General features: G+C 45.5%; 2 protein-coding genes across 3 annotated transcripts in view; both read left to right on the forward strand.

Moving 5' to 3' along the window:
• LOC135248798 (GRB2-related adaptor protein 2-like) overlaps window positions 1–26,929 on the forward strand; it is a 290,320-nt gene that overhangs the window by 230,940 nt on the left and 32,451 nt on the right. The window lies entirely within an intron of this gene.
• On the forward strand, window positions 1,245–26,148 carry LOC135248794 (synaptogyrin-1-like). 2 transcript variants are annotated; one of them, XM_064323727.1, is made up of 4 exons: window positions 1,245–1,676; window positions 17,404–17,641; window positions 21,932–22,077; window positions 22,688–25,864. In XM_064323727.1, the coding sequence occupies exons 1-4, from the start codon at window positions 1,578–1,580 to the stop codon at window positions 22,787–22,789; spliced, it is 585 nt and encodes a 194-aa protein (XP_064179797.1). In that variant the 5' UTR covers window positions 1,245–1,577; the 3' UTR covers window positions 22,790–25,864. The 2 variants fall into 2 exon arrangements, with proteins under 2 accessions (XP_064179797.1, XP_064179796.1); XM_064323726.1 differs by lacking the exon at window positions 22,688–25,864 and adding an exon at window positions 25,899–26,148 and having other exon boundaries at window positions 1,247–1,676.

The raw sequence follows: 26,929 nt of genomic DNA on the forward strand, positions 1-26,929 counted from the left end.
TTCTAGAAAAAAAATAGAATATATCAACAAAAGAAAATTACTTTCCAGATCTGCATTTACACTGTCAGCATACCTATAGTGACAATATAATAAGTAAAAGCTTTCGCATATTTAAGAAGACATCATCTACTTTGATTAGTCTCTTATACATTACTTTCATGCTCAACTTCTCATCGTCCTGGAATGGACTGGCACCCTGTCCAGGGATTGTTTCTGCCCTGAGCCCAATGCATGCTGGGATAGGCTCCAGCACCTCATGACCCTGAAATGTGCAAGCGGGTGTAGTTAATGGATGGATGGATGGATGGAATTTCCCATTGTTACAATGGTATAGGTTGTCAGCGAGTGAAGTATCGTAATCAAATATATCTGATGCTTTTGCCTGAGATGGATTTTAATGGAATTTAGATCCATGTCTATATTTATACACACAGGTAATATCATTAACTATATACAGAGTCAAATATGTTGCCAAAAGCACATTTATGAAACAACAACAATAATGATACTACTACCACTACATTGGCAGCCTGTCCAGGGTGTATTCCTTCCTCTCGCCCAATGCATGCTGGTATATGTTACAGCACCCCCACCAGACCCTGCCTAGGATAAGCAGGTATAAATAATGTATAGATGGATGGATGAATATGAATAATAATAATAATAATAATAATGCAAGTTAAAAGTAGCGCTGGTAGCCCGGACAGTAGGTAGTCCCAACAACCTGATCTATCTATCTAAATCTAAATGATCAGGACTCCTGTCAGTTTATCAAGCAAAGCACAAGGAAAAAAATATACAAATATGCAAAAAACACTCCAAACAGCCAAACAAACAAAGCACGGCCTACCCTTGCTCTCAGGACGCAAACAAAGAAATAAAATAGTGGCAGGAGCATGTAAACCAGCAAGGGCAAGACTCATTTTGTCTAGCAGCTACTATTGTGTCTTTTCAAATCTGGGCTTGTACACCCTGAATTACGCACAAATAATGTGGTTCACCAACAGCTATTGTTTATTTTTTCATGTAGTCTAGCTTATCCTCTCGCCCTATTGTCATAAATGGTTAATGCATCGCACATACTGGAAAAAAATATTTGTTTCGAGTGATATACGGCCAATCTGCGAGCTCGTAACCACTGTGTTGTACGCTACTCTAGATTTTTTTTGTCGGGAGTGCGCGTTATGGCTTGCCAGCATGAGGCGCGCTCTCATGCATACTAGAATGCGTAGGTTTCTCTTTCATTGCTTCTCTTCTCCACCCCTACAACAACGCATGGACGCAAGCCTGACAGAGGCAGAGAGAGAGATAGAGCGAGCCAGCGAGCGAGCGAGAGAGAGAGAGAGAGAGAGAGAGAGAGAGAGCACTATCACAACCAAGTGTAACTGTTTGCCAGCAACGGACAGAAGGCTGAGATTGAGAGAAAGTGAGGGTCGGGGAGAGCAAGAACAGAAGGACACATAAATAATATTGCATTCCAGTGGCCAGTCAGGGGTCAGTTTTTCATCACACCCGTTATTTGAAGCTGTATTTCGCCCCGAAGAGAAGCAGAAGGTGGAAACGCAACCTGTCTGAAGATGGAAGGGATGGCATACGGAGCGGGGAAGGCTGGGGGAGCCTTCGATCCCGTGACGTTCTTCCAGCAGCCCCACACTATTCTTCGAATCGTGTCTTGGGTAAGTTGCTCCGATTTTACGAGTTTTATTTGATAAATAAGGTCTCGGAGATGGCCTGCTGTGGTTTGCACTCTCCCCATCTCCCCCCATCACCAACCAACCCTCCTAACGCATCATCTGTGTGTGCGCTGTAGCCTACGGAATCACAACCACTGGCACTGTAGGCTACAATTGCAGGTAAATATGTAACATACCGTAGCTGGTACGGAGCGCAATTTCCGGGGAATATAAATATAGCCTAATTGCCGTGTGTGAATAGACAGCAGGTGTTTTTTTTAGCACTCAGGAATAGACCGCGCCGAGCGTCCCATTTCAGTTAGCCTATGTCACAGGTTTGTCTGTAGCCTATGTGCCAAAGAATACGATTTTTAAAAATGTGATTTTATGATTTGTGCGAGAGATACCGGCCAATCTGCCCGCCATTTGCGCCGTATAGGTTCGAGAAAAATTGTTTATTAGGGACTGTGCCCACTCTGTGCAATTGGTATAGAGAGGATAAGTCACCCAGTACAGGTTAGCATCGGTCCTGCAACGGGACGACAGGGCTCTGTCATTATGTTTGTTTTGTACAATGCTGTGTTAAAATGAACTGTAGGCTATGTTCGATTATGAGTGTGGAACACAAGCGACAAACCCATGTGCTCAGATGGGCATGTGATTAGTTTGAAAGGTGAAATAAATAAGCGAAAAACGCATCGGTTTCTATGAATTTAACCGCATAAGAACAAATTTAAGGGATGTTTTAAAACTAGCAGCCTACGCTACCTCGCGTTTCCTCTCTAGTCTATTCGTGAGATGTCAAGGTTAAATCTGGTTCAGTCAAATATTTCCGCGTCAACGTTGTTACCAAAGGCATGTATTATTCGTATTGTTATGCTAGCTGTCATCTCCGTACGTTTTCAGCTGCAGACGAGGCGGCCTCCGTAGCTTCTGTGCGTGGCAAATGAGTGCCTTTATGTTTGAGGGGTCCGGCAATGTGTGCTGACCCAGGCCGTAATAACTGCCTCCACAGAATACCTCGGCTTTTGAGCATCATCAGGATAGAGCAAAAATAGTATTCACTCTCACACAATTGCCAAAAAAAGAGAACAGTAATAGGCCTAGTAGTTGTGTTTTCAAATAATAATAATAATAATTATTATTATTATTATTATTATTATTAATATTAATAATAATAATATTTTTGTCACTCACTGCTAATCTTGCTACTACTACTAACACTACCACTACTAATAGCAATGATAATAATACTACCAGTACTACTACTACTAATAATAATAATAATAATAATAATAATAATAATAATAATAACAACAACAACAACAACAATTAAGCTAATTTATCACATTTGTAATGTAAATGTACATTTTCATGTGTGAGTGAGCCCTTTTTCAAGAGCAACATCACACAGTCCTCTGTGCACACATGTTGGCTGCGGTGCATTGGTCACCGTAACTCTACACAGCAGTTTTAATGATGTTTGAATGTGACTTTGGGCTATGTGATTTTTTTTCGTTTGCAAATCGGCCTGTACCCTTGACCTATAACATAACCAGCCTTTCTTTCACATCATCAGTGTATTTAATCTGTTTATAGAGTAGTTGATTGGAAGGAATGGCATAACGTTGCTGGATACATTACTCTGATTGCATTTAGTTCTGTGGCTCATCTCACTTAAACACTTTACTGGCATCTCTGGCAGGAAACAGTTCCCACTGGCAGTGGGAATATCTTCTGAGTTCTCTGGTGATGTATCTGGTTAGATAAAAGTACAATAAAAATAAAATAAGATGTATGTGGCCATGAAAGTGTTGTCTGTCCCATCGAGAAACCGTTGTTTATAATAACTTGCCTTATGATATTTGTTGTGTAACTTCAAGTCAACTACCTTATTAGAGCTATTATAAGGTAACACCCTGATTCAGTCATCAATATTTCTATATTTAGTCCAGTTTCCTACCCACGTTCATACTGTAACCAACAGCAACACATGAGTCCATTGTTAGAAAGGTAATGTACTAACAATAGGCTTTGTCAGACAATTACAGGCATGGTACTGTTTTACTCAGCACAGCTCACATCGCTGCTTCACCCTTATCCCATATTACCTTCACCCATTTCAAGTTGTGTCTCGTGTTGTTTTTCATGAATTTCCCATCTTATAATCACCTCACTGACTCTGGAGATTGTCTAAGTATTGAGCGTTATCATAGCGGAAGTGACACTGTGGTTTTGTTGACTAAAACGATGCATGCTATGTTTGCCGTTACCTCCCTCTGTTCCGGAATCTGGTTTATGACAAAAGCAAAAAGTTTTGAAGTTGTGTCTGGGGGAGTGAGTGATCGCCTGGAGCGCCCCCTATGGGCCTCTGCACGGCTCTGACCATGTCAAACAGCACGAGGCGCGTGAGCACAAGCTGCGCCACGCCCACGCGGACACACCCCCGCAGGGGGATCACAGCGGGGCGTGTCACGCTGGCTGGGTGCACGGGAGACGAGGAAGTGATACTCACAGCTGTGGAGCTCGGGCAATGGACTGTGGGGAGGCTGGCAGCTGACATCATTAGCAGGATGCCCCCCCCCCCCTTCCGCCCCCAGAGGTCCCTCTCTGGTTTCTGTTCCACAATTTTTAGGCGAAGACGGAAGATCAAATCCAAAGTCAGATCACACGTGCAGGCTAAAATAAATGGTTGTACTGTATATATACTGTATAAACAAGTCATGTACATACACACTGGTAGTACAGTAGTGCGTTGTTTATATTTGCAATGCAATGGTATTAGTGAGTACAAGGTTTTTGTCAAATTACCTGTCTCTCTGTATTGTCTGTGTGCTATTAACCAAGGATGTGCTGCTTCACCCATTTTTGCCTTAAAGAAGCCATTTTAACCAATTACCCTAAGTGCCTCCAATTGTGCACTTCTAGTGATTCTATGGAATGCCTACCATTGATCAGTGTTAGTCTAAATATGAGTGATTGGCAATTATCATTCTATCTGTGTTGGAATTACAATCATGTAGGCCTCACGAAAAAGGCCTTTCATAGGCCTATGTTATTCGCCTGTAGGATGAAACGCGCCTTTGAATCTTTGTACAATTCTAGTGCCGTTAGTTCTCTGTCTTCTGTCACCCTCGGTGTATCTTGAGGGATAACCTTTTGAGCGGAGGAAAGAGCAACTGTGACACATCAGTGGGTGTGTATGCGTGTTCCATTAATGGTTTTCCATGTCTGACCATATTTCTAAATGTCTGTCAGAGACTTAGAGTCCTGCTGTTCATTCCCCAAAACCTTCTGTGCGTTTCAGGTGCTCTGACTGTGCTTTTCCTGGATGGGTAATTGGTTCGCTGTTGTCAGTATTGTGTATCTGTCATGCATCACAATAGTGCTTTGTGTGGCAGTTTGCGGTGTGGGTCCATCATGATCGTAAGTTAGGGGAAAGGCCCATACTACAACCGAGGACCTTTGGAAAGTGTGCAGTAGTAGTAAAGACTGGATAAAAGTTTAATCTGGTATTTGCACAATTAGGCAGCTCCTGTGAGATGAGAATCCACATGAGAAGCAGAACCTCTTCAGTTAGAGTGCAAATGAAAGGGAATGGCAAGTAGGTTGTTTGTGTGTGTGTGTGTGTGTGTGTGTGTGTGTGCGCATGTGTGTTTGTGCGTGTGTGTGCATGTGTGTGTGTGTGCATGCGTGTGTGTGTGTGGATTTGCGTGTGTGTGTGTGCGTGTGTATTTGTGCGTGTGTTTATGTGCACGCATGTGTGTGTGCGTGTGTGTGTGTGTGTGCGGGTGTGTGTGTTTGTGCATGTGTGTGTGCGGGTGTGTGTGTGACAATGGTTTAAAGTGCAGCTAGACTGATCGTGGCAGTGATCCACACTGATCCACACTTTGGATCTCTTTGTCTCTTTCTCCTGTCTTGCCTCCGTGAGCAGTGACTTGTTTGATCTCCGATGTGTAGTGCTCGTCTGAGAGTCTGCCTGTGCGCCAGCGGCCTGTTGGCATGGAAAATCCCAATCTATGCACTAATAACATTGCAGGATCACGCAGGCAGCATAACGAGAGCTAATAAGAGGCACTGCCGGCTGAGTTGTTATTTCAAACTCGATTCATCAGGAAAAAGCCAGTGGCTCGAGTGAAAACTGGGGAAGATTCAGGAAGAAATTAAGGTGTAAAAACAAACAAAATATTTATAAGTGTTTCAACGTATAAATGTATTTGTTGGTCCTCATATTTTACTAGTGTTGGAGATTACTATGTTTATTTATGTATGTATGAATGTTTTATTACGCAATATAACATGCCAATTAAAAATAATTTACGGCCTCATCGTCACAGCGCTGGTTCTCATACAAATCCCAGAAGTCTCATACATACCCCATAATGCATTTTGCTATCTCACTATCTTTCTAGATTGAACAGCCTCACTCTGCATGCTGGGTACTGGAGGCAGAGAGGAGTATTTGAAGGCATCACTGGCCATTTTTGCTGAAATGATACAAATTAATACCATCTCTGCAATAGTAGAAGTGGCTTAATTGGTCTAAGGCAGCCAGACTTTGAGGGCTCACATTAGGATCGTTAAAGTGTTGTCTGAAATCAAAGAGCCATTGCTTTGCTAATTCATGGTGGCATTCTTGCATTAGAACAGGTCAAAACTGAGCCATCAGAGGAGCCATTTTGTCTGCCCCCGAAATGGTTCTGTGCACTCTAGCTGGATAAAGGCTTAATTATGAACTAAAACACAGCTTTAACACACGCTTGTTGTTTTGTGGTTTATTGTTTCTGTAGGATTTGCATGTTTCCAGTCGCTGATGCTTTTAGACGTGGTTCACGCAAGTCGTGAGAGCCGTCAAGGAATAGGCTAGGTGTTTGATTTGAGTGCTTTTCAACTGTCCTGAATACCACTGTCTTTATTCCCCATCCTTTTAATTACATTACATTACATTACAGGCATTTAGCAGACACTCTTATCCAGGGCGACGTACAACAAGTGCATCAATTCAAAGTGCAGAGGTGCAGAAAAACACACTAGAGTGAAGTGAAGATTGTAGTGCCAGAAGTGACCACATAGATCAGGACTCCAACCCTGTAGGGTAACCTGTTGAGCAAATAAGCAAAACAATCCTGCCAAGTACAAAACTAGCACTGAGATCACATTTTCACTCTTTCCCCAACATTGTGGGCTCTCTATCAAACCTATGCGCCTGTTCCACCTCTAGAAAATCCTCCGTCAGTTTTGGAGAAGTGCACAGATGCACCCAGAGACCCACTGAAGTGCGAGTAGCCAGGCTTCACTTCTTGCCCCTCTATCAGCTCAGCTGCGCAGTCCTCATGCTGGACATCAGCTTACGCAGCTGCTGCAGTCAGCCTACAGATGTCTGAAAAAATAAATAAATGTCTGAGTTTTCTTCAGTTCGGCATTATCCACATTGTTGCGTGCAGGTCCTGTACTCTTTCTGCAGAAATAGATCCTATTTCTTACATGATACACCTCGTCATGCCTGGTTATTCAATGGAGAGAATTTTCTCTGCCCATAAAAGGTAGAAGTTTGTAAAATATCAAAGGTGAGAAACTGTGAACAGCTGATATGTAAACAATTGTATTATTTACGGAGAAACGCCACAGTACACTTAATATAGATATGCAGCCTGCTATCGTATGCTTAACGTATTGGTTGCCGTTATTTATACGGTAAAGTTCTGGCAATCCAGTTGCCAGTATGTTACTGTGAAATTTACATCTTTTTTTATAGTGAGGAGAATACCCTGTGATTTAAATGCTCATACGCTCCCTCACTGTTCCAGCTCAATAGCCCAGAGTAGGACTGTGTAAGTAAAACTGAACGGGTACCAGTTGAGTTTGCTTTCCGGCTGGGCCTGCCTGATTGAGATATAGCCCTCTGTAATTGTTGGCCTGTCTGTAGCCTGTTGTATTCTGGTCTTAGTTTATTAGGTGCCGTTTTGTATTTATTTAGCTTATTTATGAACATTTTAGTCTTTACAACTGGGCTTTTTTTTGACTGGGCGCATTTTTAGAATGAACTAAATGTGTGGCATGGGAATTTATTCTGTGAGTGAATGTGTGTTTGTGAGTGCTTTCAGTCTTGTGACTCAGGGAATCTGATGGTCACTGCTCTTTCTCTCTCACTCTTTCTCCCTCTTTCTCTCTCAGTACAAGGTCACAGAGATTTAAACTGAAAAATTGTGGGGGGAGAGATGCAGGAAAAGAATGGACTGAATGAGAGAAAGAGAGAGGAAAGTGAACCATTTTCTTTCTAGTAGCTTCCATTTCTGAGTGTTCTATGTACACAGTAAATATATTGGTGTTGAAGTGCATGCGGTCCCTACTGAACTCATATAAACCCTGTCAGAGTTGAATTAGCATGGAGCATTTTACTGTGGGTCAGTTGAGGAAGAGTAATCGGGCATGCACCCGTGAGGAATGTCTTCATGCCTCTTTGCTATTTTATTATTTTATCTTCAAAATGGCAGTTAAGTGAGGTATACTGACACAAGTGAATTTTTTTTCTGATTGGTAAGTAAATTGGTCACGCACACACATGAACTGTTCACACTGCCAGAACAGTCTTGTGCGTATCACCACATGTAGACCCACAAAAAACTCTCACATAAATTTTAAAAAGCGCAATGGAAAAAGAAGCTTAGGTTTTTTTCAAGGCTGATTGGAGGCAACACGAGGGTAATTTTGAAGGGTCATTTTGCTCAGAGGTGAAGGCTGTTGGGCCCCTGCGTATTTGCGGTCCCCGTCGCTGCGTCAGGGCCAGTGTGTGTTCAGCGTGTGGGCGCCTGGTGCGTGGCCGCCAGCCTGTACATCGCACTGATCTGCTGAGCAAACACTGGGTCCCTGCTGCAGCATGTTGCATGCTGGGATACGCAGTGCTCCGGGGCTTGGGTGTGTGTGCCGGGCTGTCTGTTGCTACAATGCACACAGTCAGCAGTGGGCCGGGACGATGTGAGTCTGGTGTCTCGGTGCTAGAATGCTTCTTGGTGCTAGAATGCTTCTCTGGCGAGTTTGTCGAACAACCTAGACCAGGGCTCTCTGCTAGTTTTTCAGATTTCCATTCCATCAACAACCAATTAGGCCTTGGAAACAAGGACTCCTTAGCCAATCAGTGACTTAAATTAAGCACTGAAGTGCTGGTGCGATCCCTACTGTGCAATCCCTGCTGCCCAGACCCTAACACAATGACACAGGCTATGTTCAGTGGGGGACTATTAGCCATCCTGTGGACAGTAACCATGTCAAGGTGACTGACTTCAGTGGTTTCAGCAGCAGCGCTGCAGTAGAACAGTAGAGTGCTGCAGGCCTGCGGTGTGTCAGCTAACGTGGCACGTTAGCGCGTGAGGTTACGGCCGTGCGTTAGCTGGTCGAGCGTTAGCACTGTGCGCTGTGTGCGGAACTCTTTGAAGTGTGGAGCTGTCTGGGTCTCTACAAGCTGGGCCAATGTGCTCTGAATTTGAGTTTTACGTACATATGTTAGCATGTGTGTGTGTGTGTGTGTGTGTGTATGTTTATGCGTGCGTGTGTGTCCGTACATGTGTGTGCATGCGTGCGTGTGCGTGTGTGTGCATGTGTGTGCATGTTTGTGTGTGTGTGTGTGCATGCATGCGTTGATGCGTGTGCATGCATGTTCATGTCTAGGCTGGCTTGGCCTGTTGGCCTGACTGCATATAGTATGGTGTGTGTGGAATACCTCTTTCTCCTGCCAGACCCCAGCTGGGCTCAGCTGGCAGGGCTTGTGTGGTTTACATTGCAGTACCCGGTCTTTAATATGGCACGCAATTTTGAACAGGAGGAGAGATGCTTGACTTGGTAGGCACCTTACCAGAAAATAAGGTTTATTGAGCTATAAAGCTTTCATTTAGCAAAAACTGCTTAGCTAGGTAGCTGTGTAGCACGAGAAAATGTTGCTATGGTCGTATTTTGTATTAATGGCCGCTTAGCTGTAAAGCGTGTGGCCGTGGTTATTGATAAGCTATCACACTTGTACAATATATTGAAGACAGAAAGAATAGATGTTTGACAAATTTTGCAAATTCATTTGGATGCGCAATCTTTGGACAGCTAAATCATTTGTTATAGTTCACACATGACTGACCGAATCTTGAACATCACCTCATAATTCATAGAGCCTGCTCGGGGGCTGTTTTTTAAGGAGGTCAGCTGTAGCTTGGTCCTGGTGCTGAGTCTACCTGGATCAGCAAGCTTGACTGTACTAGCTTTACTGCACTGATCAGTGGACGAAAAGCTTTAGACTGACTGCACACCACCAGGGGCAGCAGAATCAAACCAGGTGTCCCCTGTACTCTGTAGTCTGTAGGAAAATGAGGAGCCTAGAATGGCCTTTTCTTATCTTTATTCTGATGTTCCTGTGGTCTTACGACTGCCCCTATATACACATCGTCACATGACCCCGAGCCTCAGTCTACAGGCCACGCCCCCATGCCTGCCATATCACTCTGGGTCAAAACCTGCAAGCCCCACCCCCTCATATCCAAAACTACATTGCCGAGGAGTCTCTTATACAGATCCCCCCTCCCCACCTCTTATCCAGCTTCACCACTCTGAGCCCCAACAGACCACCTCCTCATTCCCAACACCTGACCCTGGGCCAAAACCTCAGACCACCAGGCCAGCTTTGTGCTTTCTCACTTAGACACAGGCTTCCTCACCAGCCTGTCAGCCATTACTGCTCAGCTGCTCTGGGCCTCTCTCCACATTCACCAGCAAACAAGGGGTTGGCTCCTGCCCCTTGTCAATCAATCTCCCCAGCTCTGACCTCCCATCTGTCATCAGCACAGTGGGGGTGGGTTTGCCACCTGACAATGCCTCGCTACAGTCTGACTTCCTCTGCTTGTAGTCCACATTAAAGACGGGCACGGAACTCGCCTGTACTGGGGCCGATGCTGCCGGTAAGACTCCGCGGTGGCGGCTTCAAAGCTATGCTGACATGGAGGAGCCTTTTTCCGTAGATTTCCGGAGCAGGACCCCAGCAGAGTGACAGAAGAGAGGACACACTGATACTCCACAGAATCGGCATGATGACACTGATATGTCTTAACTGTTGTGCCATTGTCACACTGGACACAATGCTCCCTTTGTGAGTCTGTCTCACTAAATCAGGTTGTCTCTGTCTCAGGGCAGTCTGACCATGACACTAGTATACTAATTCCACGCAACAAAATGTTCAATGTTAAATCAACTCTGTAGATGTTACTCTGATAGAGTACATTCTATAATACTGGGACCCATTTAAACTGGGATGTTAGAGTTGGATTTACACTGTACATTTCTCTGTGGTATCTGACTGTCAGGAATTGTGCAGTCCAGGAATGTTTCAGTCCCGTGCTGATTGCCTCATTGCGTCCTGACACCTTGCCCCCTTCTACCCCACTCCCTCAATACCACACACGCACACGCACACTCACACATACGCACACACACATGCATGCAGTCCCCCAACCAAGCTTAATATGGAGCGTAAAATTAGCTTTCTGATGGTCACAAGATGGTGTCCCCCACGTGGTGTCCGTCACAATGCCTGCTTTCACCAGGACCCGTGGCCTTGTGATGCAGGCAGAGAGGAGAGTCAGGCTGGTGAGTAGCAGACTTGTAGACAGAGCTGGCCTGAGAAGCCAATATCATGAGAGCATCAGAATTAGCAAGATGGCTGTTGGTTTTCGCGGTTAAAATCTCTCTGAATTAAGCACGCAATCACAACTATATACTATTTGAGCTCGGCCACACATTAAGCCCATTACATCACATGCCTTTATAAGCTTTTTATCCCCGGATTTGCAGTACGGTGGAACCCATTTGGACAGTTTATGAATTTTGAGCAGAGCAATTTGTCTCAAATAGCTGGGCTCCAGGCTTCATCTGCCCATGTCCCTCCTTGTTTGAACTCAAAGCCCATTTTCCTTTAGGGCAAAAAAAATTAGAGAATGCACCGCACGCTAAGACGCCGGCACAGAATCCTCGCTAACAACCTGCTCATTCAGTCTAATCTAATGGCCTCCGGGTGTCAGGGATATCTTTTATTTGTCTTTTATGTCCTCCGTCTTAGATGCAACCTGAATATTATTGCGGTTTAATAGTTTATCTGAAAAAAAAAGCAATCTTCTGCGCTCCTACATAATTGTCATGCTAAAGGTGCTCATCACTAGTGCAGGCTGCAGGGTCCCTGTACTCACAAGCCTGGGCCTTGTATATGTCATTCGCTGCCAATATGTGGGCGTCTTAGCAACAGCAGGGCGCAAGTGCCTTTATTTTGGCACAGATCGGTTGGGTTCAAGCCCACCAGGGTTCCTTGGGTTACCACCGTAAGGTCCACCCAGCAACATGTCCGGATGCCACAAACTATCAGTCCTCCTGAGTGAAAGATGATCCTCTCTTCTGATTGGCTGCCATTCTCTCCAGTGTGGCATCTGTGATTCACAGTTGTTCTGAAGGGCATGTCTGGCAGAAAGAAACAGAATCCTTTCTGTGAAGGGAGTGAACAGCTTGGTAATCGAATCTGATTGGCCATGTGACGTGAGATAGCATCCCATGTGCAACTGAACGACCAAAAAAAGCTTCCTTTTTTTTCTGTCCCCCAATCAAGTCGGTCCTTGAATAAAGCGGTTATTATTCCGTTTGGGTTCTCTGTGTGGCAGGGAAGAGGAAATGCATTCAGCAGAGCAGCTACAAAACCCAACGATCAAGCTCTGTGTCTGCTGCACAGATTGTGAGAGAGAGAGAGAGAGAGAGGGAGAGAGACAAAACAAATAAGAGGTTGATCATCATCATCATTACTTCTTCATCACCATACTCATCAACATTATGTTAAATAATGAACAACATTGCCTCTTCATGAACACCATCATTATCCACTTTGTCATTTCATCGACCATCCTCTTCCTTCCGTCTCAAACCACTCTGCACAGGGTAGAGCAAAGGAGGGACAGAACAGAGAGTATGAGGATGAGCTCTACAGTGCAGTGGCTGAAGTGAAGCTGCCAATCGTACATCACATCAGGGGAGAGTCTGACAGACCTCTTATAAGCAGAATCGAACCGCACGTGAAGACCACCAGTGGAAAACATTACTCAGGTTTCTTGGAGGTGTGAAAACTAGCTTGTATGTGGAAGACCTGGAATGAGTTCTACTTCAGTTTGTAATTTGTTCAGCATGGCATTGTATTTGCTTGGATTTCTGTCAGATACGAAATGAGTTGCATTTGTATGAATTTGCGATTCTGACTCCTGAAATCTATTGTAGACTGATGACAGGTTTAAGATTTTTTTCCCCCATATTTTTTTTCCTCTTTGGCTAAAGCTAAAAACCCCTTCTAGATTTTACTGAGAAGTCTGTGGTGTCCTATTGGTTCATGAATCACAAAATCAATAATTTAAACGAAGGGTTTCCAGTCTTATCCGAAAAGGGCCAGTGTGGGTCCAGGTCTTTGTTGTAGCCCAGCACTACGACACCTGATTCGGCGAAATAACTAATCATGGTTTTCAGCTGAGACCTTCATAAGTAGCATCAGGTGTCTGATTGCTGCAACCCAGACCAGCCGTTTCAGAATAAGACCGGACACCCATGGTCTAGAGGCCCTACAGAGAGAATGTGGGGCCCAGGGGGCTGCAGCTCAGTAACGTGGTAAATAACGCGGTGTGAGTTCCGCGTGGCGCGGCGCATAGAATGCTCTGAAACTGCGCTGGCGGTCAGCTGACCGCGCTGACACGCGCGCGCGCTGGGTGCGAAGGAGGACCGTGCTGCATTCTCTCCTCCTCAGGTCATGACTTCAGCGTTCACATCCACGTTCGAGCAGGAGCTGGAGGAGCACGCTGTTCCCCCCGGGCCGTGAGGCGACCGAGAGACGCCTGAAAGACGTTTTTGGCTGCGGTCCTTTTTTGACCAATCGTGGTACCCGCACTCAGCCGTTTAAAAAAAAAAAGGGATCGAGGTGAACCGAAATGGTCACCGCAAGTTCTACGCTCGCCATCCGCCGTTACCGCTGTTCCGTCTGGCGAGAGTATCGCTTACCGTATTACGAGTCTGTTGTGAAGGATTTCCTCATTTTCAGAGTCTCTGACACATTACAGAAAGAACACAGCCTTTTAGTTTTACAATGAGTTTGTAAAAGATGCGGTTGCATAATGATGTCATGTTCTGACATATTGTGAATTGCTTGTGGGAAATTTGTGGTCAAATTCATCGTATGTTTCTGTTTCTTTCCTCTTATGACATCAGCCTCAATCGCTGGGTTTCTCTTCCTTAGTAGTTTATACTAATAAGGAAACTACTTACTAGTCTCTGACTGTTTCAGTTTTGTCTTTAATATAAGTCATAAGCTGTAAGCGTGTTGTTCACTTTCCGAACGTTCATCAATGAGAAATTTTATGATGTGAAATCGGACAAATATCTCCAAAAAAAATGTCTGTGGTATTGACTCAAAAAGCACGAGCAGCTAGGTGAAGCTACAAGTCAAACTTGGTAGTTCCTGCTGAAAACCTGTAGGAGGAGTAGCATACAGAATGTGGACGTGGAATAAGAACATATAATAAGGAGAACCCTAAACTCGCTTTTTCAGTGAATTTACATGCCTACCCATGGGACTATAGCTTTGTGTGTGTGTGTGTGTAAATGGGTGAATGAGAGGCATCAATTGTAAAGCACTTTGGATAAAAGCACTATATAAATGCAGTTCATTTACCATTACCATTTGTATCTTTGAGAAAATCTCCACATTATAAATATGAAAATAAAGCCTCTAATTGAGATCTGCTTTTTCAAACTCTTCAATTACTTATTTCTGCTGTCACATAAAAACTGTTTCATCCATCTTAACCATTTTATCCAGGGCTGGGGGGGAAAGGGCCGCTTGTGAATTTTGTTGTCTACTGATATAGGATACTGCTTAATTAAAAATGAGATGGCTTCTGAGACCTACCATTACATTCATTTAGCAGATTACATTACATTACATTCATTTAGCAGACGCTTTTATCCAAAGCGACGTACAAAAAGTGCATTTTCATGATCGTAGACAACTGCTGAACACGGGTTCAGTAAGGTACAATTACTTATTTTGTAAAGCTATTTCTAGCCGAGAACAAAGAACACTATCCTGGTCTAACATCTGCAAAGCCAAACTAGGCAGAAGAATAAGCTAGAGTATTAGGACAAATACAATTTACCAAGAAGTGCAGGGATGGGGCAACATGTAACAAGTGACAGGAAAAAGGGTTTTTTTTTTTTTTTTTTTTAATATATATATATATACACAGCGTGGTGGTGGTTATTCTAGGTATAGTCTGAAGAGATGAGTCTTCAGGCCACGGCGGAAGATGGATAGTGAGGGGGAGGTTCGGAGAGGGACGGGGAGTTCATTCCACCACTGGGGAGCTAGGGTGGAGAAGCTCTGTGATCCCTTTGGGCGGGTGGGAGGGGTTGCAAGACGCCCTGCTGCCGCAGAGCGGAGTGGTCGAGCAGGCACATAGAATTGAGTCATGTCCTGCAAGTAGATAGGGGCTGTCCTGTTGGCGGCAGTGTAGGCAAGGGTCAGGGCTTTGAATCGGATCCTGGCAGCGACCGGTAGCCAGTGAAGTGATCGCAGCGTGATCGTACCACAGTGCTCCTTTCCAAGTACATGCGTTTCTGCTCTCTAAAATCCCATCTCCCATTATCTGGGGCAGAAGGAGGCACATGCCGGTTTAGCCATAAACTGGGAGGATGTGCAGTGACAGACAGTGTGCGCAGTGAAGGGCAGGGATGTCTGAGGAGAGACATGGGGGGCCCAGCCAGGCTGTGGAGGAGAACCCTGGGAACAGCCAATGGGAGGAGAGGAGGCAGCACGTCTTAATGGAGGCCCTCCTTCTGAGGGGACCTAGTGTCTGCAGGGGTGGAATGCTGAGGAACCGCCAAGAGCATTCATATTTCATGACGGTTAAATGGCGATCATGTGTGTGCGCATGTGTCGGGTAGTGGGTCTGTGTCACAATCGCAGAGGAGGGTGGGGGTAACGGGCGATGCGTGTGTTTACATTACATTACATTGCATTTATTTGGCAGACGCTTTCATCCAAAGCGACGCACGAAAAGTGCATTTCATGGTCATAGACAACTGCTAAACACAGTTTCAGTAAGGTACAATACTTATTGTGTACAGCTATTTCTAGCCAAGAACACAGTTTACTTCACACAGTGAACACTATTCAGACTTAACCTCTGCAAAGCCAACTAGGCAGAAGAATAAGCTACAGTATTAGGACAAATACAAATTACCAAAAAAAAGTGCTGGGATGGGGCAACATGTAACAAGTGTCATGAAAAAGGAGGGGGGGGGAGAGAGATTTATATACAGCGTGTGACATCCGGTCACACAGTCCCAGCTCCGTGTTCCACTGCCCCCCGCTCCCCGTCAATTTGTCTCTTTCAATCCCTGGTCAGACATTTTCTTCTTTAAAACAACACATCTGCACAAACAGCAAAGTGTACAAATACACTATAATCATCAAGTCAAGTGATACCTTACTATCCCATTCAGCATAAAATACTACATCTATATCTATGTGTGTGTATACATAAATTAACACCATGTCAACACAACATTAATTTGATACACATTCCATTATGAACAGAATGAGTAACCGTATATAGATGCCATACAGATACATTTTTATTGGTATTCAGTCATCATATACATGAAAAGATAAGTAATTTCCTGTTCCAAAAATATCTGAGATGTGAATTCATATTACATATATTGAAAGACACAAATTGTTTACTCACTTACCTGTTTTGGGATCACCCTTATTTTTCCCCTTTTGTCTTTTAATACAGAAACGAACTTGCATACATTTAAATACACAGGCAGAATGATAAACATGCACATATGCTGAAGCACACACATGCACACATACATACACACAGAGAGGCACACACACAAGCATACCCACATTTGAGTGTGTACATGCGTGCACACACACACACGCTCTCACACACGTGCATACACACACACATACGCCCACGCACAAACGCGCAGAGACACACAGACACACATACACGCACCCACTGCCCCTGACCGATAAATGCAGCAGCCAGCTGTTAAAAGCGCAGCCCCTGCCAGCACCACCCGCCACCCGGGCCTGATCCTCTCAGTGATGGATGGGTGTTCTCCCGTTGTGACATTAGCAGCTGGGCGTTAGCTTCCGCCTGTAAACAGAACCGAGCAACACAAACAGTCTAATCTACCACAACACAAACAGTCTAATCCACCGCATGCTAAAACAGCGCTCCCTCATGAGACAGTGCACCTAATCATCCCCTGATTTCATTGGCTAAAAAAAAACGTTCTCTCTCTATCCACCTTAGCTAATGTGTGGTGAGCGTTCTAGCACAAAATGGCTGCCCTGCATCACCCAGGTGGGTACTGCACATTGGTGGTGGGTGAGGTGAGTTCCCACTCATCACAGTAAAGCACTTTGTGGGTTCAAAAAAAGTTATATATAAATGCAGTGATTCATTCATTCGTTCGTTCATTCATGCAGTTAAACACGAGCAGCAGCCTAAATCTGAGTCAGTTTCTCTGCGAGCTCCTGGCTATATGCCGGTTTTTAAGCATTCTCTCTCTCTCTCTTTCTCTCTGTCTCTCTCTCTACTCTCTCTCTCTTTACTTCTCTCTTTCTCTCTCTCTCTCTCTGTCTCTCTCTCTCTCCCCTCAGCTCTTCTCCATTGTGATTTTTGGCTGCATCGCCAACGAGGGCTACGTGAACCGGCCCGACGAGGTGGAGGAGTTCTGCATCTTCAACCGCAACCAGAGCGCCTGTAACTACGGCGTCACCATGGGGAGCCTGGCCTTCCTGTGCTGCGTGGCCTTCCTGGCGCTGGACATCTACTTCCCCCAGATCAGCAGCGTCAAGGACCGCAAGAAGGCCGTGCTGGCCGACGTCGGGGTGTCCGGTAAGGCAGTGTGGGCCTTGGGCTCTGGGGGAGGCGGACACAAGGCCTCCATAGGGCCAAGGGTGCACAGTGGCACCTCCTGCAATTAGGTTCCAGCATGCGCCATGTTCTGTCCCTTGTGCTGGGCTTCTGTGGGAAATCTCCTGTAGTCATGGGAACGTAGTTTCACTGGGATCTCCACTGGGTCTGCTGGGCTTTGGTCTTACCTTATAGTCGGCACCCAATTTAGGTTTGTGCAGCTGAGTGACTTGCATCTGTAATAAACCGCTTTAACACAGTTTAAGCACTGTGTAGCACTGAAAGCCAGCAGGCCTTCTGCTTTTCCATATCCAGAGTCCAGGATCCCTGTGCTGTCGTGACCGTCACTTCATGGTTTAGGTGTATTTTTTTCACGTTCGTTTCCAGGCTACAATAATTTAAAGTACCGAACGTCCCACACAGCACTTGGCTACCAGTCGACCATGCTACTTCTGGCTCTCCCCATACTGCTGCGTCATGCCGTCTGGCTTGCGTTGTCCGCCTGCCGTCCTCCGGCACGCACGGTGCCTCTGACGGCGCCCTGCACTGCAGCAAGCTCTACTACGGTGCTGGCTGTGCCCGTCTCTCCCCGAGGCGCGGTGATGGATGTCGCGTTGTGCTCCGCCACAGGCCTGGGACCGCCCTGTGTTGCATTATTACACTCTTTCTTTCTCTGTCTCGCTCTCGCTCTCGCTCGCTCCGCCGCTGCCCTGCTCCGCCCCTGGCTCAGCGCTCGGCCTGTGCTGGCCGTTTAACTTCAGCCTGGACGGGTGCCAAACAAGGCGACGGGCTCGGGCAGGACACAGTCGGATTTCGCATGAAGTAGCGCTGTGAGGGCACACAGAGCGTAGGAGAATGAAGTCCTGAGGGTACAGGCGGTACAGGAGCGCGAACTTGGTGGTCGGGGACAGGAACAGCACAGGTCAGTGCTGTTAAGGCGTTAGTGTTCTGAGAGTCGAATGTGAAGAGCGAACAGATGCTAGAAGGTAGCATGCTACGGAGCACTCATCCGTTCAGCTCCGCTTTGAAAGACTGATTTCCAGTGAACAAGGCGCTAACATTACATTACATTACATTACATTACAGGCACTTAGCAGACGCTGTTATCCAGAGCGACGTACAACAAAGTGCATCAGTTCAAAGTGCAGAGGTGCAGAAAAACACACTAGAGTGAAGTGAAGATCGTAGTGCCAGAAGTGACCACATAGATCAGGACTCCAACCCTGTAGGGTAACCTGTTCAGCAAATAAACAAAACAATCCTGCCAAGTACAAAACTAGCACTGAAATCACATTTGCCTAATCAGAAGCTAACCACATTGCAGTGGCACCTGAGGGTTCTCCAGACCCTCTTTTTTGGGTTTGGTCTGTTGAAGGCAGACTATATGAAGCGCTGTAACCGTTATTCGCTCTTTAGGGGCGCTATATTAAATAAAGCATGTGTGATTGATGGGGCTGCGGCTGGGCAGGTGTGGCTCATGGATCCCGTGAGCACGCGCGGAGAGCTGTTCTGTTCCTGCTCCTCTCTGTCACACATGCGAAGCTGTGAGCGCTTTGCTGAGACAACTGTACCAACACTGAGAGCAATACATCCAGGTCATCGCAGTTCACAGCACATGTGCACATGTACACATGCATTAAAGAAGACTCTCCTCTCCTCAATACACACACACAAACATACGTCCATATGCATACAAACATACACACACTCGCTGGCGCATGTGCACAAGCACACACACACACACACACGCACGCACATACACACTGGGATGTGCATACACACATACACAGATACATAAACGCCGGTGTGTGTGCTCACACACACACACACACACACACCCAACCACATGCATACAAATATGCACACGCGCACTGGCATACGCGCATAAGTGCACGCACACAAACACACACACACACAGGCACATGCATAAACACATATACACAAACAAACAGACACACACACACACACACACACACACAATCCGCAAGGCGATACCCTTGTGGTGTGTATATGAGAAGCTTCCTCTGATTGCTTGGTGTCCCTCGCTGCTGCAGTTCCTGTGGTAGGGGAGGAAGAGGGCTCTAATGAGCCTCAGGACAGCCTACGCAGGCAACTCATCACCTGTCTCAGGTTACGGCTAGAATGCCCCTCTCTGCACATTCCCTCCGTACGCCTGGTCACTTAATGGCCGTCTAAGAAGAAACGCCTGCTGTCTGATCCCTCTCTGCAGTACCGAGCAGTGTGATTCGGCTAAAAGTGCTGGTCTTGGTGGAGTGTAGCCACTTCTGTCTCAGTGCGTCCTGCTGTCACTGTGCTGAAAGGGTGCTTTTCAAAATTCGTGTTCAACAGCTCGTGCTTGGTTTCCCTGTTTCTGGGGTCTGGGTTAAGTCCTTAATAAGGCCCATTGCTGGGGGAGTTGTAGGTTACATCACACCAAATGCACAGTGTCTTCCAGATCAGCAGTGGTTGGTGCGTGGGGTGGTGCAGTGGACAGAGCAGAGGAAACAGGGACTGCAGGCTGCCGTGAGCTGAATGGGGATAAAGTCCTTAAAATGTTTAGAGCTGACCCAAGCCAATAAGCAGCATAAGCGACTGCTTAGGGCCCCGCGACCACCAGGGGGCCCCCTAATCATTTGTGTGTGTGTGTGCGTGTGTGCGTGTGTGTGTGTGAGAGAGCACTGAAACAAATTCTGAACTCAGAGATGTGAGGGTGGGTTTCATCCTTCATGTTTCTACAGCTCTGAGCGTAGGATTTATTCTAATCAGGTTGTAATGGTTTATCTTTGAGACTATTCATTTCTTTTGTACCTTTTGTGTTCGTCTGTGGACAGTTGGGATAATGCCAACGGGCAGATTTCCCTGGATTGGGCAGTCATTTCTGCAGCTTAATCTTGAGGATAATACTGAGGCGGCAGTGTAGTACAATGGGTAACGAGCTGGTCTTGTAACGGTCACACGTTCAATTCCCAGGTACACTGCCGTTGTACCCTTGAGCAAGGTGCTTAACCTGCATTGCGTCAGGGTATATACCCAGCTGTATAAATGCAATGTAGCTGCTGTGTTAAAGTTGTGTAAGTCGCTCTGGATACGAGCGTCTGCTAAATGCCTGTAATGCAATGCAATCTACTGTAATGGCCCCTCTTAGCGCCTTTGGTCAGTCTTTACCACACGCCGCCGCCTGATATCAGGAAGAATAAAGGACTAGTGAAATGAATACATTTAATAAATGGCCAGTGTGGACTGCAGGGCACCGCATAATTGGCTGTGGCGTCCCCCAGAGAGAGAGACGCGTTCAGTCAATAGCTCTCTATTTACGTATTTTTGTGGTTCACCGTTTTTAGCAGGCACGTCAACAGAAAACTCGGTTCTAATTGGCCGTGTATTCTCTGCCCTCGTTTCATTTGCATGAAGCTCAGCACATTGGACGATAGAGACTCATGTGATCTTTGCAACAGCCTCAGATGTTCAGGATAGAAGCGACCAGCAACGTTTATTCACGGCTCTGAAGCCCAGTGAAATAAGAATGGAGATACAAAGCTGTGTGAGTGAATCTCATTTAGTACCCTGGCCAGCTTTTGAACAGCGTGATAATGCCTAGGATCTGTTTTATTGGATCACTCTATCAGAAATGCAGGACCACAAACAGAGACGTTATTCGTGTCATCAATAACACTGCCAGAAATTATGTGCTGGGTACCCATTTAAGACACTTTCTTATCTGACTCCTCGCACCTCCAAGCGCAGAACAACTGAAATCCAATATTTTCTTCTCCTTATATAAATGCACTGTTTGAAATGAGATCAGCAAGTGTAAGAGATTGCGGTGGGGGGGCATGTTACCATGGGTAGGGGAAGAAAGATTCACTCTTGTGAAAGGATGTCATCCAAAGACAGATTTTTTTTGGCATGCCTTGTCCCTGCAGTGTGGTTTCTCTGAGTAATTCTTTCTTTCTGCAGACAGAGATAGTTTTTTCTATGGATGTTTTGTACTTACTTTATATAGATTTGTAAATCTTAGGCACACTGCTGTGGCGCTGGTTCCCAAGAGGTATACATGCATATTACACTTATTCCCAAGAGATACACATGCATATTACATGTATAGTACATAATAAAGAGTGTCAACTTATAGTACATCTCAATCTTTATTTTAAAGAATCCAGGTTATGTATAAACCTGGCAAGAGACATGCTGACTAAAAAAATGTGTATGTTCGGTGTGTGTGTCTGTTTACTCAGTATCTCTCTCTCTCTCTCTCTCTCTCTCTCTCAGCGTTCTGGTCCTTCATGTGGTTCGTGGGCTTCTGTTTCCTGACCAACCAGTGGCAGGTGGCCAAGCATGAGGACAACCCCCTGAGGGAGGGGGGAGACGCCGCCCGAGCCGCCATCACGTTCTCCTTCTTCTCCATCTTCACCTGGGTCTGTATGAGCCAATCCCTCGTCCTCCTCCTCCTCCTGCTCCTCCTACCCACTAGGTGGCTCTGTACCAGGCACCTTTTGGTTTCGTTATGTTCTTACGGCCGTCCTCCACGCCGGCTCGCACTTCCTAAACATCTTCCCCGTCTCCATGCATCCATGTGATTGACAGCCCAGAATCGTCTCAGTGCCTCTACATCCTCACTCTGTCCAGCTCTCCTATGCACCTGTCACACCCTTTCAGTCTGCTTACCCATAATGCTTCTCTCTTCCACATCCTCACCTGGGTGAGCAGCTCGGCATTCTCTCCCCTGTCTGCGCTCTCTGTGTCCAGGGCGGCAGATATGTGTGGATGGACTGCCCTGTGCTGTAGCCTACTGTTAATGGCAGCATTGATTTTTTATTGCTGATGTTTGCTGCCGACCTTGTGACCTTTCCGTCACAATCTGTCCAGTGCTCAGGTAAGTTTTTTTTTAGTGAAGTGCTGGGTGGGTCAAGGCGCTGGAAGAAAAATGAGTTTGGTCGTGCTGAACCAGTGTAGCCACTGGGTCTCTGTCTTCTCTTTCCGGGAACCTCCACTGACTGCTCTTCTGCCTGGCTTTCTCTTTTGTAGGGGGCTCTGACACTGCTGTCCTTGGAGAGACTAAAAAGTGTGTCTTTCGAAGAAGAGTACAACAAACTTTTCACCCCCCAGCCCACACCCCCACTAGCGTAACACCCTCACCGCCCCGTAACTGCAGCTCTCTGTCTGTACGCCAGCCTCCCAAACACGACAGAGACAGCGCGTTCCCCAGCGCATTCCCCCACCGCCCACCTCCTGCCCACGTCTCCGCTCTTAGTTTTCATTTGATTTTTTATTATCAGTGAGTTGTGGTGATCCTTTCACCTGGTAACAGGGGCCACTGAATGCACTGTATGACTTTGTTTATACAATTTGTGTTAACATGTTAATCTTATGCTGATCCCCATCTCAATGTGTCACTCTCAGTGCGCATTATTCAATTAGCAACGAAATGAGCGGGCTAACAAGTTTGCGGGAAATGGTCTGTGAGGTGTATTTTCAGAATTCAGGGATGTCTTTTTTATTTTTGGAGAGAAATTAATGTGCTGGCCTATGCCTCCACACACGTTGACGACCTTATATGCGCTTGATTTATCCCCAAAACAGTACCCCAATATATTTTAGCACCGTCAAAAGATTCAAACCACTGTGTATGTCATGTAAACTGACAGATCACCCAAATGGATGAAACATTCCAGGAAGGTACAGTACTTGTGTGCAGATCAAGTAGACAACAAAAAAAAAAGTTTATATTCTGTCCTGTCAGGACAGGATGTTGATTACTGGATTTGGTGCTGGCCCTATATATCAATTTAAAAAACACAACAAAAAAAAATAGGGTGCCCCCTGGTGGTCGCGGGGCCTGTTGTGTGGCTTACTGGGTCGAGCCGGGCTCTGACTCTATGAAATATGCATGTTTTGTTCTGAAGATGTTAGATTGACTCTTGCTGTTTGCTGGCATTGCTTTTGAGTGTTTGGTCTTTTTTTTTTGGGGTGCTCAGATGGTATATATGAGTTGTCAGAATGCCAGTGGGGCAAAACACAGCGTTTCTGCCGCCAGTCTGAACTAACTGTATATATATAATTGAGTACATATAATAGGATCAGGGTTTTTTTTTTATTTTTTAGAAAGACCCATTCATATAGAAAACCTCATTTTCTGCACTAGAACATCAAATTGTTTACAGTTGTTTTCTGCTACTGTGATTTCTGTTCATGCTTTGTCATTATTTTCAATTTTGTTTTAAAAAGCTTGAACCTAATGGCCAAAATAGGTTTAGTCTCAGTGCCTGATTCCATCATCTCTCTTTGCGTTGCTTGGCCTTGGAATGCACTAGCAAGCCTTACTCACTAACCAGCCTTTGCTACTTACACAACTTTTTAAAATTATTATTTAGAAATGTAATAAGTGCCAAGCTCAAAATGTGAAGGTAACAAACAAAGAAACTGATTTGTAGACCTGTCTGTTTCTACAGTACATTTGATGAATTAAAATTTTAATATATTAAATAATAGTTTGATTTTACAATAGATTTCTCCTGTGTTTACACTTAATGCATTGCTCTAAAGAGTGACCAGTGTTGAACTACGATAATAATTACTTTACTACCGATAAGTATATTTTTTTGTTTAAAATGAATAGCTTTGTTAATGATTGAGTCATGCATTGTTTTTTAATTTGCTTTAGTATATTTTAATGAATATTCCAGCTTCATTTTAAAATCATCACTGTCATACTCTCTTTTTGTTTTTTATTTTCATTATTTTTTATTTTATTTTATTTTTGCTGTTAATAAAGAAAAAACAAATAAATAAAGTAAACTTCAAACCATATGACACCACCACTATTAAAATGTAAACAATGGGAGAAAAACTGAATTCATCGTCAAAGAACTTCCACTGACAGAGATCTACTGCTACTACTACCATTGCTATTACTACTATTACTACACTGTTCTTCATCACTGACCAGTCACAGCAAGAAGCACAATAGCGTCTCACCTCATCATGTGCCTTACTAATTACCTGACTGAACAAAACGACACAGCTGTGTCTTTGAAACGATGGGCCTGCGCTCCATCTGCTAAAGGCCAGTAGCCTCCAAGTGTCCCACAGCAGCTCTCTGGCCCCAGGTCTGTATTGTGTGTCGTTAGCATTAGCGCCTGGCTCAGACCTGTCACCACTGTTCTCTATTCAATCGGGCTGTCCCCTGCTGCACCTTCACTTTGTCATGTCGCCCTGGTTACGGCTGCCGTTTGCGCCTTCACATACATGTTTCCACGGTAATGGTGATTGTTTGTGCACAGCTAAATTGCAATGGCTGCCGAACAGGCCCCTCTCTGAGAAAGTGATTTGAACTGCAGGCCCTGTGACCATGGAGGTGTAGGCGGTGAGGGTAAAGGTGTGGGAGGGCAAATGTGGGAGGGCAAATGGAGGGTGGGTTTTTTTTTCTAAGAAGCTTTTTTCTTAATTAGCCCCGACACCCTGACTAAAGCAAACTAACAAGCTTACTCTCTGACGCTAATCAAGCTAATTCTTTCTCTCTCTCTCTTTTTGTCCCATTTACTTCACCCTCTAATGTTCCTGTTTCGATCCAAATACCCTGCGCTCTGTTTCTACATCGTCTGCCAATTCCCTCCATCCCGCTACTTCCTGCTTATCCCCACTGCTGTCACTGGCATTAAACATGTACCCCGGGGAGGAACACTCAATCCCATGCCTCAACCATGAATCACTCACTATCGGACAATTTCGATTTGACATGCCCTCCCTCTCTCCCCCAAAATATTTTACAAAAATCATTATGGCACTTTTTGACTGATTTGTGATTCTGTTGGCGGTGCTATTACCTTAACTCCAAACCCTGCTCATTTTTGTCACATATGATATTATATTATATTACCACATTACATACGGCCATCCTCCGCTTTCTCTTGTCATTCACATTTATTCCCACCGGTCATCACTCCCAAAAATTGAATCGCATCTCTGTTAACTGTGAAATCCAAATTCTTCATTAAATTTTTAATCCATTTCATATCAATTAATCATCATTCCCCTCCCCCATCAATTGGCTGTGCCTGTCTGTAACCCCCCACCACTGTCCCCACGCGGCCCCTGGCTGAATATCTGTTCCCTTCATCTCTGCTTACCCTCCATCCTCTCCTGCTGTTCCATTTCCCACCTCTCACACTCCCCCCCCCCCACACTTCAAAAAACACTCCATCCCCCCGTCCCTCTCTCCACCCTTTCCATCCTGAAGGCCGGGCAAGCGTTTCTGGCCTTCCAGAGGTACAAGCTTGGGGCGGACTCCGCCCTCTTCTCCCAGGACTACATCGACCCCAGCCAGGATGCGGCCGCCGCGCCCTACAGCGCCTACACCAGCGGGGGGGACCTGGAGAGCCCCTCGGCCGCCGGCACCTACCAGCAGCCCAGCACGGAGGCAGCCTTCGACGGGTCAGCGGGGTACCAGCGCCAGGACTACTGAGCTAGGAGAGGGGGTCGGGAGACGGGGGGAGGGCGAGAGGGGGGTGGGGGGGGGGGGTGGAGGGAGTGAGGTGTGGTGGAGGCTGAAGGGGGTCCGGGGGAAAGGGTTTGGTAGGGGAGGGTGAGATCAATGCTTGTGTACCAGTTTGCCTTCAGCGTGGGGTACCCAGTGTTGGTTGGCCACTCACAGTAGTCTGTCCTTTTTTCTCGTCGGTTTAAGGGGTCTTTTCTGAGCCACGGGGGTCTCGGGCAGATTTCACTCTCCTAATGCCTGTGTACTCACTAATTAAAGGGAAAGAGGGGTGATCAAACCAAGAGGTGAGATCTGAATAACTGAACTTCAGAAACCTATAGGGACCTCAGGGTGGGGTGTCCAATGATGGAAGCAAAATGAGAGCATGGATACTAAAAAAAAATACTCTGGCTATTATCTATTAATCTACTTTTATCTTTTATTTCAACCATTGGCACAGCTGGATAGGATTTCTGAAGCTGTGGGAAAAAGAGGCCAAGATTTCTGTCCCAAGTGCTTTCTGTGTGGACTGTGCTGTGAGCACCTAGCAGTGATTTTGACTGGCGTTAGGTAGTTATATCAAAAAACTACCAAGAGTCCATTGTAAATGGCACAACCAGACTTATTCTCTGTGGTTTGTTGCTTATACCTACAGAGAATACATAAATCCAGTCTAAATTTAAAACTCAATGTTTTTGATAGCCAGAGAGCCAAGTGAAAAGAGAAATTCAAAATCCTGTCAAACTAAAAGCTTTTTTCCCCTGAGGTTATTACTATGATCTCTTGAAGCAAAG

Source organism: Anguilla rostrata, chromosome 2 (genome assembly GCF_018555375.3).
Source record: "Anguilla rostrata isolate EN2019 chromosome 2, ASM1855537v3, whole genome shotgun sequence".
NCBI classification, from domain to species: Eukaryota; Metazoa; Chordata; class Actinopteri; order Anguilliformes; family Anguillidae; genus Anguilla; species Anguilla rostrata.